Source organism: Mustela nivalis (genome assembly GCF_964662115.1).
Source record: "Mustela nivalis genome assembly, chromosome: 6".
In the NCBI taxonomy this organism is placed as follows: domain Eukaryota; kingdom Metazoa; phylum Chordata; class Mammalia; order Carnivora; family Mustelidae; genus Mustela; species Mustela nivalis.
Window position 1 is genome coordinate 116,677,199 of NC_139025.1, and position 18,018 is coordinate 116,695,216.

General features: G+C 46.7%; 1 protein-coding gene across 4 annotated transcripts; it reads left to right on the forward strand.

The window, feature by feature from the left end:
* The first annotated feature begins 3,483 nt into the window (after positions 1–3,483).
* Positions 3,484–9,116, forward strand: LOC309867252 (cytochrome P450 1A2-like). 4 transcript variants are annotated; one of them, XM_082735861.1, is made up of 8 exons: positions 3,488–3,542; positions 4,038–4,168; positions 4,498–5,328; positions 5,874–5,994; positions 6,497–6,586; positions 6,847–6,970; positions 7,888–7,974; positions 8,700–9,116. In XM_082735861.1, exons 3-8 carry the CDS (start codon positions 4,510–4,512, stop codon positions 8,995–8,997), a joined length of 1,539 nt encoding a protein of 512 aa, XP_082591987.1. In that variant the 5' UTR covers positions 3,488–3,542; positions 4,038–4,168; positions 4,498–4,509; the 3' UTR covers positions 8,998–9,116. The 4 variants fall into 4 exon arrangements, with proteins under 4 accessions (XP_082591988.1, XP_082591990.1, XP_082591987.1 ...); XM_082735862.1 differs by lacking the exon at positions 4,038–4,168 and having other exon boundaries at positions 3,484–3,542; XM_082735864.1 differs by lacking the exon at positions 4,038–4,168 and having other exon boundaries at positions 3,487–3,542; positions 4,501–5,328.
* The last annotated feature ends 8,902 nt before the right edge of the window (positions 9,117–18,018 follow it).

An 18,018-nucleotide genomic window follows, 5' to 3' on the forward strand; every position in this document is an offset into this window, starting at 1 on the left:
TGTATCTTCTCTCTGGGTTAAGGATGACTTTATGTAGCAGATGTCCCACTGACAGCTTTTCATCAAGTGTCTTAGAGTCCCAGCTGTCCTCCACATCACAGAGTCTCCTGATGGACCCTGGATGACATCTTACCCACCCCCTCCCCCCAGCTCACTCCGGAAGGCATCTCCTCTCCTCTGCAGTGAGGTCCTAGGTCCTATCCCTACAGGATGTCTACCTGGCTCTCAGGAGACTCATTTCCTGTCAGCCCCTTCCCCCAGTCCAGGGGTGCTTTTCAAACCGGGGCATAGAGCACTGATCCAGAGTAGTCTTCTGAAGGTCTGGGTCTCAGCTCTAACACAGGGCTCTGGAACCTAGAACAAACTACACAACTTCTCTGAGTTTCTATTGCCCCGTTGTAATACCAAAAAAGTAGTAATTTTGTTTCCACAGGATTACTGAGAAGGTTTTTTGATCATACCTGTAAAGCTCTTAAAACAATGGGCCCATGACTATCAAGCTCTATAAAGTAGGTGATAACTATGCAAATTTATGCAAATGAACAGTTCCCCTCCCCCTTCTCCAATCCACCTGGACTCCTGGCTGGGAGGGGGAGGCCATTCTCCCCTTTTGCAAGTATCCTGCTCTCAGAGCTATAGGGTCTCCTGGCCTCTCCTCACTTGGCTCCTTGAGATGGAGAGTTTCTCCTCCCTTCACCAGGGGAGGAGAGAGAATCACCATGGAACTCCTTACCAAGCAACAGTCCTCTTGCTACCTTAAAGCTCCTTTACTTTCACTGAACGCTGGCTGGTGTACCTTCCCCTAGGACCTTGACAGCTGACATTTGCCGTATCTACTCTCTCTCCTCTCTATATACATACGCATGTGGATGTACACTTTTTTAAACAGAATCATTTATTTTTAATTCAAATTCAATTAATTAACATATAGTGTATTATTAGTTTCAGAGGTGGAGTTCAGTGATTCATCAGTCTTATATAACACCCAGTGCTCATTATATCATGTGCCCTCCTTAATGCCCGTCACCCAGTTACCCCCGCCCCTTCACGGCTCCTCCCCTCCAGCAACCCCCAGTTTGTCTCCTATGATTAAGAGTCTCTTGGGGCGCCTGGATGGCTCAGTGGGTTAAGCCTCTGCCTTCAGCTCAGGTCATGATCCCAGGATCCTGGGATCGAGCCCCAAATCAGGCTCTCTGCTCAGCGGGGAGCCTGCTTCCCTCTCTCTCTGCCTGCTTCCCTGCCTACTTGTGATGTCTGTCTGTCAAATAAATAAATAAAATCTTTAATTAAAAAAAAAAAGAGTCTCTTATGGTTGGTCTTCCTCTCTGATTTCATCTTTTTTTTCCCCTTTTTTTTCCTTTTAGATAGAGATCTCAAGTAGGCAGAGAGGCAGGCAGAGAAAGAGGGGGAGGCAGGCTCCTTGCCGAGCAGAGATCCCGATGTGGGGCTCGATCCCAGGACCCTGAGATCATGACCTGAGCTAAAGGCAGAGGCTTAACCCACTGAGCCACCCAGGTGCCCCTCATCTTTTTTTTTTTTTAATATTTTATTTATTTATTTGACAGACAGAGATCACAAGTAGGCAGAGAGGCAGGCAGAGAGAGAGAGGAAGGGAAGCAGGCTTCCTGCTGAGCAGAGAGCCCGATGCAGGGCTCCATCCCAGGACCCTGGAATCATGACCTGAGCTGAAGGCAGAGGCTTTAACCACTGAGCCAAGCAGGCACCCTGATTTCATCTTTAAACAGAATAGCTTAAAGGTAAGTTGCAGAGGGATGCCTGGGTGGCTCAGCGGTTAAGTCTCTGCCTTCCACTTGGGTCATGATTCCAGGGTACTGGGATTGAGCCCTGCAGTGGGCTTTCTGCTCAGTTTGGAGACTGCTTCTCCCTCTGTCTGCCACTCCCCATGTCATGTGCCCTCTCTTTCTCTCTCTCTGACAGATAAATAAAGAAAAAAAAGTAAACTGCAAAAATCATGACACTTTACCCCTACATGCTTACAACATTGATCTCCTAAGAAGATTTCCTACAACATTCTCCCACATAACAGCAATGCTATGTTCACACCTAAGAAAATTCACATGAGGGCAGCCTAGGTAGCTCAGCCTGTTAGGTGTCTGCCTTTTGGCTCAGGTCATGATCCCAGGGTCCTGGGATGGAACCCCCCCCTCAATCGTTGCTCCTCCCTCTCCCTCTGCCCCTCTCCCCAGTTGCGCATGTGCTCTCTCTTTCTCTCTCTCACACATAAATAAATTAAATCTTTTTTTTTAAGGAAATTAATTAATTAATTCCATAATATTTTCTAATCTCCTGCCCATGTTCAAGTGCCAAAATGTCTTTTGCAGCTTTAAAACATTTTTTTCTTGAAGTCTAGGGTCTAGGAAAATTTTACATATAGCATTTGGTTGTTCTGTCTCTAGGCTCTTCATTGTAGAAAGGGACTTTTTTTATTTGTTTGTTTTTTACTTTTTATTTATATATTAAGATTTTATTATTTATTTATTTATTTATTTGAGAGAGAGAGAGAAAACACGAAAGGGGAGAGGGTCAGAGGGAGAAGCAGGCTCCCCATGGAGCAGGGAGCTCTGTTATGGGACTTGATCCTTGGACTCCGAGATCACAACCTAAGCTGAAGGCAGACGCCCAACCAACTGAGCCACCAGGCTCCAAGGACTTTTTATTTTTTAATGACAGTGACTGTTTTGAAGAATCTAAGTCAGTTGTCATGAGGAACAGACCACAGCATGGATATTCTTCATTTGATTTTTTTTTAAGATTTTAGTTATTTGAGAGAAAGGGAGTAAGAGAGAGCGTGAGAGGGGAGAGGGTCAGAGGGAGAAGCAGACTCCCAGGACTCGATCCCGAGACTCTTGGATCATGACCTGAGCTGTAGGCAGTGGGTTAACCAACTGAGCCACCCAGGTGCCCTCTTCATTTGATTTTAAGTTTCTTTTCATATCTTACCAAGAGGGAGGAGGGCTGAGGGGGTCACCCTTTAGAATGCAGGGTACTTTTCATCTCTTGTTTTCAGATTAAGGACTTGGGCTGAAATTCAGAGATGTCCGAAGCATGCCCGTTCCCTACCTGGTTTTGCAGGTGGCTAGAGGGTTCCTACAGAGCACTCTTCTGAGAGGAGGGGACCAGCCTGTTCCGAGGGCTCAGGGACAGGTCTCTCCTCATGGGGACAGTAGAAAAGGAGCCTGGAACAATCCAGGAGACTTTTGCTCCTGGCACCCTGCCTGCCCTAGAGAGAAATGTCTATTGATCTTGGACCCTGAAAAGAGCTGGGCATTCCTCTCTAGGGACATAGCAATTCTCACTGAAGGGCTGCCCTGGGCCCTGGGTAGTAGGCGGAGCTGAGGGATCATGGCCCAAGGCCAAGGGCTGACCCTTCCAGTTTCATTTGATGACTTTCATATCAGGTGACCAGGGTAACCAGGCCAATCTAACAGAGGGTGGTATTTATAAAAGGTCCCCTCCCCCGAAGCCAGAAGCTCTGTACCAGCCTCCACAACCCTGCTCATCTCAAGCACCTGCCTCTACAGGTACCTTTCTTGGGCTCATTTTCCAGTCCCTGGGACCTCCCCCCTCCCCAGTATATCCTGGGACCCAGTGAGGATGGAGGAATGAAGGGACCCTGGGTTGGGTGTAGGAGGTCTGAGTTCTAGTCCTTCCTGCCCAGCTCCAGACCTGTTTCTCCATTTTTCAGTTGGCAGCTTGGACAGGGCCATCTCTAAGGACCCTTAGTGTGATTCAAATGGAGAGATGGGGAAGGGTCCCCACCCGGCACGAAGGCAGCCATGCCTCTGGCTGCAGCCCAACCTCAGCCTCTAAGATTGTGAGGAGCTAGGGAGGAGATGCTCTTCTTGGATGTCATAACGAAGGCCTTGGGAGAGGGGCCATCACCAGTCATTTGTATCAGCCCTGGGTGGGACCTTCGCCTCCTTGGTGTTGCTGGGTGGGCGTAGCAACCTGTTTCCTGAGTAGGAGGTATTGGCAGGAAGCCAGCCTTGGCAGGGACACTTTGGCATAATACCCAGGATAAGCCTGAGCTGGGGGCTGGCTTCCTGCACCTGCTACCTGGAAGAGCACGTGAGCAAGGAGGCAGAGGCCCTCCTCGGCAGGCTGCAGCAGCGAATGGCAGAGGCAGGGCGCTTTGACCCCTACAAGGGTACGTCTCTGTTTTGAAGTGTCATTTGCCTCCCCTCCAGCCTCAGAATTGGAGACAGCAGTGATGGGCAGAGGGGAGGGTCAGGACTCAAAGTGCAGACACTCAGGTTGGGCATTTCGAGATTCTTTTCCAAGCCTCAGATTCTGCAATGCTCTCAGGGAGAGTTTCTATGACACAGGACCCATGGTGGGTGTCACCTAGCCTTTCTGGTGTCCATCTGGGAGCCAAGCACCGAACATATGTCAGTGCTTATTGCTTGAGCAAGTGAATGAAGGAAGGAATGAAAGGCTCCGTCTTGACATTCAGCCTGGCTCCTCCGTCTTCTCCAGCAGTGAGCACAGATGGCCTGGTCCCCGATAGCTACCGAGCTGCTCCTGGTCTCCGCCGTCTTCTGCCTGGTGCTCTGGGTGGCCAGGGCCTGGCAGCCTCGGGTTCCCAAAGGCCTGAAGAGTCCACCAGGGCCGTGGGGATGGCCCTTGCTGGGGAACTTGCTGACCTTGGGGAAGACCCCACACCTGGCGCTGACGAGGCTGAGCCAGAGATACGGGGATGTGCTGCAAATCCACATTGGCTCCACACCCGTGCTGGTGCTCAGTGGCCTGGACACCATCCGGCAGGCCCTAGTGCAACAGGGGGACGATTTCAAGGGCCGGCCTGACCTCTACATCTTCACTCTGGTTACTGATGGCCAAAGCATGACCTTCAACCCGGACTCTGGACCAGTGTGGGCTGCGCGCAGGCGCCTGGCCCAGAACGCCTTGAAGAGCTTCTCCACCGCATCAGACCCGGCTTCCTTGTGCACCTGCTACCTGGAAGAGCATGTGAGCAAGGAGGCAGAGGCCCTCCTCGGCAGGCTGCAGCAGCGGATGGCAGAGGCAGGGCGCTTTGACCCCTACAACGAGGTGCTCTTGTCCGTGGCCAGTGTCATTGGTGCCATGTGCTTTGGAAAGCGCTTCCCTCAGAGCAGTGAGGAGATGCTCAGCCTTATAAGCAGCACCAATGACTTTGTGGAGACAGCCTCCTCTGGGAACCCCGTGGACTTCTTCCCCATTCTCCGGTATCTGCCTAACCCTTCCCTGCAGAAATTCAAGGCCTTCAACCAGAAGTTCTTTCGGTTCCTGCAGAATATTGTCCAGGAGCACTACCGGGACTTTGACGAGGTGAGCCCAGGGTGTTGGTGGTGAGGGGGCACCCTGCAGGGCCTGGGGGTGGCCCCTCTCACCCAGCCTCCAGGTACGCACACAGCTGAGGGGCTACCAAGGCCCAGGAAGGCTCTGGAATGTATTGGATCAGCTGCTTGACCTGGGACCAATGCCTCTCCCTCTGGGGCCTCCATTTCCTCATCCAACTGCCTCCCTCTCAGGATTGCTCAAAGCCCCAAAGATATTTGCCTGTGAATGAGGCCCTGGCAGAGACCTGCAATGTGGGGGGCTATTATCAGGAGAAGGCTCTTGTTCTGCAGGAATCTGAACCCAGACAGAAGCTAATCCACAGCTCAGGTGGCACTCGGCTTCCCAGTACTCCCCTACAAAGCCCTCCTTTGAAATTTGACCCCAGGGTTATTGGGAGGAAGGGCACCCAGGGCTGCTACCAGCCACCCCTGGAACCCCAGCTAACTACCTGGAGGCCCCGTGGGAGTGCCATGGGGGGAAGGGCAAGGTCCGACCTGGAAGTGCCAGGATGCCGCAAGCTTGTGTCCCCACAGAGCAACATTCAGGACATCACAGGCGCCCTCCTGAAGCACAGTGAGAAGGGCTCCAGAACTAGTGCTGGTCACATCCCCCATGAGAAGATCGTCAACATTATCAACGACATTTTTGGGGCCGGTAGGAACCAGACCCATACCTTTTCCATCCACCAGTGCCTGCTGTCCACACACAGACTTGCCAGGCCCCTGAGTCCATCTGATCATTGGCTAACCACACAACAGATGGTGTGGGATACAGACCCCTGGCCCATATTCAGGGTCTGAGTCCAGGTGGGCCCAAAAACTCCCAGTGGAAATTCAGCTAAACCCCTCTCTGCTTCTGGGTCTCAGTTTCCCCACCTGAACAATAAGGGGTTCTTTATCCTGTAAGTCTGGATCCCTGTAATGCCAGCAGCTAATCTTGAAACTAGTGATTCAAATTTGTGTTGAGGAGACCAGGTCTCTACCCTCAGGAAACTCATGGAAGAGCATGTGAGCAATGGAGCATGTGAGCAATTGGAGAATGTAGGGGGAAGGGGGCAGAGAAACCCACAGCTTGTGTGTAAGTTCTGGATGCTTAGTAAATGCTGGTTTCTTGTTCTTGTCTTCCTCCCTTCCTCACCTTGTGCCATGCTGGCCAGGATTTGACACCGTCACAACGGCCATCTCCTGGAGCATCATGTATCTTGTGACAAACCCTGAGATACAGAGAAAGATCCAGGAAGAGTTGGGTATGTGGTTGAGATACATGAGCTAAGAGAAGTCTTGGGATTCCCCAGGTCATTTTTCCCATGTACATGTAGCTGTTTTGTGCCTACTATGGGTCACACCTGGACATACAGTGGTGCCCACCCTTGCCTTGAACATGCTAGAGGCAGGGTCGTTAGCGGGCCTCACATATAAAACAGGCATAGTACCAAGTAATAGGGGACTTTGACGCCATGGGGGCAGTCAGGGCATCCCTAAGCCTTGTCTGGTCTGTGTTCCACAGACAGAGTGATTGGCAGGGCCCGGCAACCATGGCTCTCTGACAGACTCCAGCTGCCCTACCTGGAGGCCTTCATCCTGGAGCTCTTCCGACACACCTCCTTCGTCCCCTTTACCATCCCCCACAGGTAAGGCCAGCTTATCCTGCCCTACCACCTTTATAGTCCTTGCCGTGTTTCTTCTTCCCATCTTCTTAGTCCTGGCCCTGGCTCAGACCTTGGCCTCCGTTCTGGCCATGTCACCAGGTTTCTTACAGACACTCAGCCTCTAGGCTGTCCCTAAGCAGTCCAACCATGATCAAACCACCCAGCTGTCAGGAGATAGTCACACTCTTGACCTCAGTTCTCCTTCACCTCTGCACACATTCCCTCTCTGCAAGTACTTTCAACCCAGCTAGACTGGCCTCGGTGGACCTGGCTGGCAAGACACAGTCAACCTCCAATTTTGCTTATGCTGGACCTTCTGCCTGGAATGCCTCCTAACCTCTTCTGCTACCAGAATCCCATCCTTACCCAAGGTCAATCCTGACACAAACTTGCCCTTCACTGGCAGGCTTTCTTGACTCATCCAGCTGGCACAGCTTCTCTCTCTGATAGACTGTAGGACTTCCAGTCATTTGTCCTTGATCGTGTCCTGGGATTTTAACAATGTCAAGAGAGTTAGTGAACATTTACTTCTACCCAAATGTTGGTCTAGTTATTCCCAGACTAAAAGGCCCGACTCCTCAGCCTGGGTGGGAACTCCCCAGGGCTAGCCCAGGCTGCCTGTTTCTCAGCTCCAAAGTATGGCCAAGAACACAGCTGGACACAAACGGAAGTTTAGTAGACACTTGCTGAAGTTGAAGAACAGGAGCTGAGGGAGGGGGAGGACAGTTTCACCTTCCCCTGCTCCTGATACTTCCTCCCAGTGTGGGATATGGAAACTGTGGAGACTGTGGTGGGCAAGTTATTGGCGTGGGGGAGAGTGGTTAGTAGGAGAAGTAGGTTCCAGAGACAAGCCCCAGTGTTCCTGCCCTGATCCTGACAGAGACCTCTTCCCTCCTCAGCACGACAAGGGACACAATATTGAAAGGCTTCTACATCCCCAAAGAACGCTGTGTCTTTGTAAACCAGTGGCAGGTCAATCATGACCCGTGAGTATACCTCTCCCACTGAAAACTCCATGGGATTCAGCAGACAGGAAGGCTCTTTGTCCCCCTAGGAAATGGGCATAAATAAAGGAATGGGGCCTCAATTGCCATATGGACTCTGTTGTAAGTACCTAAACTTAGGTCCGTGTTTTTCAAACATTGTACACAGGAAATGACCAGAAGGTTGGTTAGATTAGAGGACCTCATTCCCCAAGATTCCACTTTGGTAAGCAAACTGGAGTCCCTCAGGCAATTGTGATGTTAATGGCCCAGGGACCTCTCTTTGGAAAATCCCACTCTGCCTGTAGGTAGGGGGACCATATAATTTACCATCCAAACTGAAGCACTTCTGAGTGTGAAAAAGGATGCTGTCAACAATGACTTGAAAACAATAAAGCGTAAACCAGGATGTACTGCTGATTCCCCTTTATACTGAGTAGGCTGGACATAATGTTTTCCTTCTTTTAATTTCTTTTAGTTGAAGTGTTATTTCTTTAAAATAACAAATAGATATGATAAAGCACCATTTGCAAGACCAATTGTTTTAGAGAAAGCGTTGTAAAAGAAATAAGCACGAAAGTACAGTTTGGTTCCTCTCCATTCTCTTCTCAGTACTCTCAATCTATTCTAACACTTGTGCCACCCACAGAAGTCTCCCCCCAGGCTTTTCTTCCCAGGGTGTCCCCCCATCCCAGCCAGAAATTCCATCTCCTCTGTTCCTCTTGCAGAAAGGTGTGGGGAGATCCATCCAAGTTCCGACCAGAGAGATTCCTTACCGCTGATGGCACTGCAATCAATAAGACCTTGAGTGAGAAGGTGATGCTCTTCGGCATGGGCAAGCGCCGGTGCATAGGAGAGGTCATGGCCAAGTCGGAGATCTTCCTCTTCCTAGCTATCTTGCTGCAGCAGCTGGAGTTCAGTGTGCCAGCCGGTATGAAAGTAGACCTAACCCCCATCTATGGGCTGACCATGAAGCACCCCCACTGTGAGCATGTCCAGGCACGGCCACGCTTCTCCACCAAGTGAAGAAGGCACCAGCATGCCAAGGCAGGGGGAGGGGTAAGGATCATCCATGGGGCCTCAACCCTTGTTTTTTTTCCTTTTTCTTAAATAAAAGCTTTATGGAGGTATAATACACAACCATACAATTCACCTTCCAATGGCTTTTAGTATATGCACAGATCTTTGGGCATTCCTGGACCCCGTTTCAACATCAGGGGGAGATACACACACACACACACAACACCAAGCAATTCTCAGACCCCAACAGGGTGTCCAAGAATTCAACTCAATTCTGACACTACCTACCCAGACATAGTATGACACTTCACAGGTTAAGAACTCAGTCTTACAAGATTGCCCGTCACCCCTGACATCAGTTGCCAGTCACAAGCCCCAGGCTGTTACCTGTACTTCTGATCAACCAATTTCAGATTGGAGGTTCCAACGACCTCCTCCTTAGGTTCTTTAATTTGTTAGAGTGGCTCACAAAACTCAAGGAAACACTCAGGTTTACAAGTTTATTAAAGGATATGACAAAAGATATGAATCAATTGCCAGATGAAGAGATACACAGGGGCGCCTGGGTGGCTCAGTGGTTGAGCCGCTGCCTTCGGCTCGGGTCATGATCTCAGGGTCCTGGGATCGAGTCCCGCATCGGGCTCTCTGCTCGGCAGGGAGCCTGCTTCCCTCTCTCTCTCTGCCTGCCTCTCCATCTACTTGTGATTTCTCTCTGTCAAATAAATAAATAAATAAAATCTTTAAAAAAAAAAAAAAGTTTCTTCTAAAAAAAAAAAAAAAAAAAAGAGATACACAGGGCGAGGTCTGGGAAAAGAGGACCTCCATGCCCTCTCCAAGCACCCCACTCTCCCCATTTTCTGTGTGTTCACCAACCTGAAGCTCTTGATCCTAGTCCCTTTGGGATTTGATGGCGGCATCATTGCATACTCAGGACTGACTAAGGCTTTGGCCATTGGCTGACTGATCCTCCAGCCCTTTTCCCCTCCCTGAAGGTTAGGGAATAGGACTGACCCAACATTCTAATCACATGGTTGGATCTCCTGGCAACCTGCTCCTGCCCCGGAGTACAATCCAAACATTACCTTCATTAATATAACAAAAGATCCCCTCATCATTTTCAACACCTAGGAAATTCCAAGGATTAGGGGAGCCAGGAGCCAGGATCTGTGGGCAAAGACCAAATATATGTTTGGTCATCTAAATGACCGAATATATATTTCTTATAAATCACAATATCAAAACAGAGTTGTACTACCATACCATAATCAATTTAAGAACCTTCTCATCCACCGGAAATGAAAGCTCATACCAGTTAGCAATCACTCCCTATTTCCCCTTAACCCAGTTCCATATCCCACTAGTTCTAGACAACTACAAAACTACTTTCTGTCTCTATAGATTTGCCTACTTTGGACATGTCATACAAACATAATTATACAAGAAATGGTCTTTTGTTAGTGGTTTCTTCACTTAGTGTAATGTTTTCAGGGTTCATCCATGTTGTAGCGTGTATCAGTAAACCCTGGTTTCTTGAGTCCTAAGAGAAAGCCCAGGTTTGTTTCCTCAGTCACTGATGGGTACATTGTTCACTGCTCTCTCTTCTCTCCTTTCCTGTTTGACCCAAGTCTTTGAACACTTGTATGGAATATGAAGGAAGTGACCCACCCTTATGGCCAAACCCAGATGGCTGAATGGGAATCCCTCGTGTTCCATCTTCAAAACATCTGACTTCTCACAAGACCTTGATTTGTTCATGCACTGCTAGGGGAGCAGAAGCTCCCAGGAAGTGCTTGGGTTATCTGCAAAAGGCCCAGGTCTCATCAAAGGGCACCATCAAAAGATTGAAAACATAAGCCACAGAATAGGAGGAAATATTTGCAAATCATATATCTGATAAGGGATTGATATCCAGAATATACAAGTAAATCCTACAAATCAACAAGAAAACAAACAATTCAAAAATGAATAAAAGAGTGATGACTGATGACTGAGTGGCTCAGTCATTAAGCATCTGACTTCGGCTCAGGTTATGATCCCAGGGTCCTGGGATCCAGCCCTGCACCTAGCTCCCTGCTCCCTTCTCCTCTCCCTTTGCCATTCCCCCCACTTGTGCTTTCTGTCTCTCTCAATGTCTCTGTCAAATAAATAAATAAATACAATCTTTAAAAAAAAAAAAATCTATGATGGGCGCCTGGAGGGCTCAGTGGGTTAAGCCTCTGCCTTGGGCTCAGGTCATGACCCCAGGGTCCTGGGATTGAACCGCATTGCATTGGGTTCTCTGCTCAGCAGGGAGCCTGCTTCCTCCTCTCTCTCTGCCTGCCTCTCTGCCTGCTTGTGATTTCTGTCTGTCAAATAAATAAATAAAATCTTTTAAAAAAAATCTATGGTGCACCAAAGACAAAGTGAAAGAAATCTACACACACCACTACACAGATGCACATACATTATATACAAGTTAAGAAAATACAGAAAATTAGTAATTGTGGTAAGTACTACAAAGAAGACTGTCCACTCACTGTTTATTTGTTTGTTTGTTTGTTTTTCAAAAAAAAAAAAGAAAGAAAGAAAAGCTACACAAAACTGACAAACTTTTAGCTAGACTCACCAAGAAAAAAAAGAGACTCAAATCAGTAAAATCAGAGGAGACTTAGAACTGATACAACAGAAATACAAAAGGTCATAAGAGACAACTATGAACAGTTATATGCCAACAAATCAGAGAACCTGGAAGAAATGGATAAGTTCCTAGAAACATGTAACCTAATATGCTGTCTGATTTTAAACTACACTACAAAGCTATAGTAATCAAAACAGTATGGTATTTGCATTAAAATTTACACATAGGGTGCCTGGGTGGGTCGGTTGATTAGTGGTTTGCCTTCAGCTCAGGTCATGATCCCAGGGTCCTGGGACAACCCCCCCTCCACCCCATCGGGCTCCCTGATTGGTGGGGAGCCTGCTTCTCCTTCTCCCTCTGCCTGCCACTCCCCCTGCTTGTACTGTCTCTCTCTCTGTTGAATAAATAAATGAAATCTTTAAAAAATGATTAAAAAATAAATAAAATAAAATAAAACGGACCTGTAGATAAATGGAACAGAATAGAGAACCCAGAAATAAACCAATGAAGGGCACCTGGGTGGCTCAGTCACTAGACTATGTGGCTCTTGATCTCAGGGTTGGAAGCTTAAGCCCCACACTGGATTTAGAGATTACTTAAAAATATAATCTTAGAGAGGACACCAGGGTGGCTCAGTGAGTTAAGCATCTGCCTTCAGCTCAGGTTGTGATCTCAGGATCCTGGGATCGAGCTCTGCATCGGGCTCTCTGCTCAGCGGGGAGCCTGCTTCTCCCTCTCTCTCTGCCTGCCTCTCTGCCTACTTGTGATCTCTCTCTCTCTGTCAAATAAATAAATAAAATAAAATCTTTTTAAAAAAGAAAGAAATTCATGCATATATGGTCAATTAATTTAAGACAAAGGAGCCAAGAACATACAATGGGGAAAGGACCGTCTCTTCAATAAATGGGGCTGGGAACACTGGACAGACAAATGCGAAAGAATGAAACTGAACCAGTATCTTAACCCGTATACAAAAATAAACTGAACCAAATTGGACCAAAGATTTGAACATAAGACCTGAAACCCTAAAACTCCTAGAAGAAAGCATAGGCTCCTATGTTTTCCTTAGTTCCTTGACATTGGTCTTGGAGATGATATTTTGGGTTCTCAAAAGCAAAGGCAAGAGAAACGAAAATAAGCAAGTGGAACTACATCAAACTAAAAATCCTCTGAACGGCAAAAATAAGTGATCAACAAAATGAAAGTGCAGCCTACTGAATAAAAAAAACATTTACAAATCATATATCTATCTGCTAAGTGGTTACTATCCAAAATATATAAAGAATTCATATAACTCAATAGCAAAAAATAGAAAGAAACAGTAAAAATGGACAGAAGGTCTAAATAGACATTTTTCCAAAGAGGATGTACAGATGGCCCAAATGTATTGAAAAGAGGCTCAGCATCTCTGATCAGGGAAATGCAAGTCAAAACACAGTGAGATATCACCTTGCACCTGTCAGAATGGCTTTTATCAAAAGGAGAAGAAATAACAAATGCTGATGAGCATGTGGGAAAAAAGCACACGCTGTGTAGTTGGTGGGAATGTAAACTGGTAAGGCCATTATGGAAAACAGTGTGGAGATTCCTCAAAAAAATAAAAATAGAATTCCTATATGACCCAGCAATTCCTCTTCTAGGTATTTTTCCAACAAAAACAAAAACACAAACTTGAAAAGATGTATGCGTCCTCATGTCTGTTGCAACATTATTCACAGTAGCCAAGACGGAAGCAACCTAAGTGTCCATCAACGAAGAATGGATAAAGAAAACATGTTACACACACACACACACACACACACACACGCACGCACACACACACACACACAGAAATATCATTCAGCCATAGAAAAGAAGGGACTCTTGCTATTTGTGACAATATGGATGAATCTTGAGGGCATATGCTAAGTAAAATAAGTCTGACAGATCTCATCTGTATGTGGAATCTAAGACAAAAAGTAAATAAATAAATCCAACAATCAAACAAACTGAGCTCATAGATAAAGGGGACAGATTGATGGTTTCCAGAGGGAGAGGATGGGGGGGCGGAGAGTGAAATGGATGAAAGGGGTTAAGAAGTACAAACTTTCATCTATTAAAATAGATAAAATCACTGGGATATAATATACAGCATGATGACCATAATTATCTATACTGTATTATATATTTGAAAGTTGCAAAAAAAGGGGCACCTGGGTGGCTCGGTTGGTTAAACGTCTGCCTTTGGCTCTGGTCATAATACCAGGGTTCTGGGATCAAGCCCTGTGTTGGGGTTCCTGCTCTGCAGGGAGCCTGCTTCTCCCTCTCCCTCTGTGTGAACCTTTCCTGCTTGTGCTCTCTCTCTTTCAAATAAATAAATCAAATCTTAGAAAGAAAGAAGGAAGGGAAGGAGGAAGGAAGGAAGAAAAAGTTGCTAAAACAGATCTTAAAAGTTCTCATCACAAGAAAAAAATTGTAACTATGTATGGTGGTGGATGTTAACTAGACACTGTGGTGACCATTTTGCAATGTCTATAAGCATTGACTCATGTTGTGCACTGGAACTCATATAATGTTTTATGTCAATTTTATCTTGGTTTAAAAAAAGCTAGTAAACAACACGTTGGTGAGGATATGGAGAAATTATAACACTGTGCATTACCGGTAAGAAAGCAAAATTGTATAGTCACTGTAGAAAACAGTTTGGCAGTTCCTCCAAAGGTTAAACATCGAATCACCATATGACCCCCCACAATTCTGCTCTTTAGGTATAGACTCAAAATAATGGAAAACAGGTGTTCAAAAAACAACTTGTATAGGAATGTTTATAGCAACATTATTCTCCATAGTTAAAAGGAGGAAACGGCCCAAATGTACAACAGCAGATGAACAGATAAACACAATATCACATAGGAATAGAATGAAATATTATTTGGCCATAAAAAGGAATGACATCCTTACCCATGTTACCACACAGATGGACTTTGAAACATTATGCTAAGTGAACTAAGGTGCACAAAGGACAGATAGCGTATGATTCTACTTGAGTGAAGCACCTAGAATAGTTAAATTCAGGGAGATGGAAATTAGAACAGTAGTTAGTTACTAAGAGCTGGAGGGGGGATAGGGCATTATTGTCCAGTGGATAGTTTTAGTTTGGGGTGATGACAAAGTTCTGCAGATGGACAGAAGTAATAGTTTCACAGCACTGTGGGCGTACTTAATGTCACTGAATTATAGGCTTAAAAATGGTTAAAATGGTAATTTTTTTTTAAGATTTTATTTTTAAAGAATCTCTACACTTAACGTGGGGCTCAGACTTAAAACCCTGAGGTTAAGAGTCTCACACTCTCCAGACTGAGCCAGCCAGGTGCCTCTAAAATGGTAAATTTTGGGACACTAGGATGGCTCAGTTGTTAAGCATCTGCCTTTGGCTCAGGTCATGATCCCAGGGTCCTGGGACGGAACCCCACATTGGGCTCCCTGCTGAGGAGCCTGCTTCTCCCTCTCCCACTCCCCTTGCTTGTGTTCCCTCTCTCTCGCTGTTTCTGTCAAATAAATAAATAAAATCTTTAAAAATAAAATGGTAAATTTTGTCATGTATACTTTACCACAATTTTTTTTAAGCAAGTAACGCAAGGCAATAGTGTGTCAATAAAAAGAAATGAGCTACCAAGGCAAGGAAAAGACAGAGAGGAATTGTAAATGCCTATCATTAAGAGAAAGAACCAAGTCTGGAAGTTTACCTACGTTATGGCTCCAACTATATGACATCCAGAAAAGGCAAAATGATGGAGACCATAAGAAGATCTGTGGTTTGCAGGAGTCTTGGGAACTGGGGGAGAGATGAGCAGATGGAACGCAGGATTTTTACGGCAGCGAAGCTATTCTATATGAGACTAATGGTAGATCCATTTGTCAAAACTCTGAGTGCCCAACACAAGGCGAATCTTAATGTAAAACTCTGGATTTTAGTTAATAATATAAATATTTAACTAGATATTTAGCTATGTATTATTATTTAAATATTGTATAATTTATAAATTATCAATTTAAATTTATAAATTATAATAATATGTTATTATATAAACAATAAACTATCAATACTGGTCCATCAACTGTGTAATAGGTGCCTATTGATGCAAGATGTTAATAAGAGGGAACCTGGGGGCACCTGGGTGACTCAGTCAGTTAAGCGTCTGCCTTCCACTCAGGTCATGATCCCAGGGTCCTGGGTTCGAGCCCCGTGTCAGGACTCCCCATTCAGCGGGACATCAACTTCTCCCTCTCCCACTGCTCCACTGCACTCATACTATCTTCTTCTCAAATAAGTAAATAAAATCTTTTAAAAAAAAAGAAAGAAGTTTGCTATGTTCTTTACAAAAAAGAGAAGGCTGTTCATCATATTTTATCTCCTATGTGTGAACAAGGCTCCTCCCTTCTGCAAAACAGAAAAATGAAAACAGATGGGAAAACAGAGCATGCTGAGATTTGGGGCTTCTTTCTTCCCCCCACCTCCTGCCCATACACACCAGAAGGACCACCTGCCTCCTTAATGCCCCTTTGGCCTCAGGCTATTTGCAAGGACACACTTTTATGTTGGAAGGGACCAACTGACTAGAGTGTGACTCCAGAGTACCCACCGGTGTGACTGGGATGGAGGAAGGAACACAATGTTGGAATCTTCAGGAAGGGTCCTTGAAGGACGTAGGACACAGAAAGAATGGCTGTACCTCTCCAGCTATCATGACCCCCACTTTCTAGAATAAACTTATCCAGCAACATGGGCAGCCTACTGAGTCTCTGCCAAATGAATCCTACTTTCTTATGGCCCTTATCACCGTATTAGAGATGCGTTCTTAGGAAAGTACCTACTCACAGTTCAAACTTAATAAGGTGATCTAAATGGTAAGCAACCTGTAGGTGTTTAGTTCTGGGTATATTGTCCCAGCCAGCACCTCTGCCAAGCAGCTGTTACACACAGCTACAAGATCTCAGTTCTGGACGCTTCTATCTGAGCAGTCAGCACAAAGACTAAGAGGGCTGAGCAAAAGGCCGCCCTTGACTGACAGGAGCTGCTACCTGACAGACACCTTCTACACTCTTGTTGACTCATTCCTTCACTGTCACTTTATTTCCAGTCAAGCCTCAGCCTCACCTGTCCTACAAACTACAGTTCTCTGAGATGAGTTGACGATGAGCCAGACCTTCATTTCCAAAGTGTTCCTCCAGAGCCTCTAACATTCTGGAAACAATTATGGTTATCTGTGGCTTTGAAAAATTAATAAATTTAAGGAGTAAAATCAGCTGGAGTCTGTGCTAAATCCTGGAGGGAAGAAAAGCATCTCACTTGAGCTCCAATTGTCTGTGTCCATGCCCATGCCCATCCTCAAACCAAAAGCAAATCTCCAAGGAACCTCCCTCTGAGAGAAAACCTACCTTGCCTGTCAGAAGGAAGAGGTACAGCTCTGCCCCAGGGAATACCAGCCTGAGGGGGACTACAGAGCCCTACCCCAGGAACTTGAGACTGAGCCGACATGACCCTTTCCTGGACACCACAAAGTGAGGGAGGAGACATAGCCTGACTGGAGGGCTCCATTCTCGGGGGGAAATGAGCCTGCTCTGAGACTCCCAGCCTGGAGGGGGAGGCAGCCCAGTCCTGGGAATCTCAGGAAACATGGTCTTATCTGAGAAAGGACACAGTGCCTTGTTCTGGGAGCTCCAGTCTGAGGGGCACATGCTTTTATCCTTCAGAGCCTTTACCTGCTGGAAAACCACTGATGCACCCTTGTGGCACACAGGAAGGCCATAACAAGCCACATTTTGTCAATAGAGGATTCAGCCAAACCCCAGCTGAGTTTCAGGCCCAGCGGTCACTCATCGGTCACCACCCTGGCCAGCTCCCTGTGATCAGGAGTTGGCTTGAACTTCTCACGCACACCTGGCCAATGTTTAACTCACCCAGGGTGGCCCAGGGCTCCCCTCTAGCCAGAGCCAAAGTCGAAGGAATTGGACAAAGAGACGTTGCAACCCCTCACCCCTGCTAGCCATTCCTGCCCCTCACAGCAGGTTGGAGGCTGACCAGAACAATTCTGGCCTGTCCCTTCCTGGGCAGGCGCAGGACACACGCCATTCCACCCTCTTTGGAGATAGGGAGCCCCCATCTCAAAGCATGCTCTGTGACTGGTGGGGGTAGGGGGACACTCAGGGCTGTGCACCTGTATACAGAGCCTCCCCCCAGTAGCCAATAGAACCAGAGGGCTTGGAAAGGCAGCTTGATCAGTGAGTTGTGGGGAAAGTTGGAAGGAACACAAGCTTTGAGAGCCCTGAGCTCAGGTTCTAGGTGTGGGTGACCGGGGGCAAGTTCCTCCCTATCCCTGGGTCTCTAACCCCAGTCTTCAGCCACCTCCGAAGTCGACAACTGGAAGCTC

Coding starts and splice junctions, on each gene's coding strand:
- LOC309867252 (XM_082735862.1), top strand. CDS start 4,510: ATGGCCTGGTCCCCGATAGCTACCGAGCTGCTCCTGGTCTCCGCCGTC. Junction 5,995..6,496: donor CAACGACATTTTTGGGGCCG/GTAGGAACCAGA, acceptor CATGCTGGCCAG/GATTTGACACCGTCACAACG. Junction 6,587..6,846: donor AAAGATCCAGGAAGAGTTGG/GTATGTGGTTGA, acceptor TGTGTTCCACAG/ACAGAGTGATTGGCAGGGCC.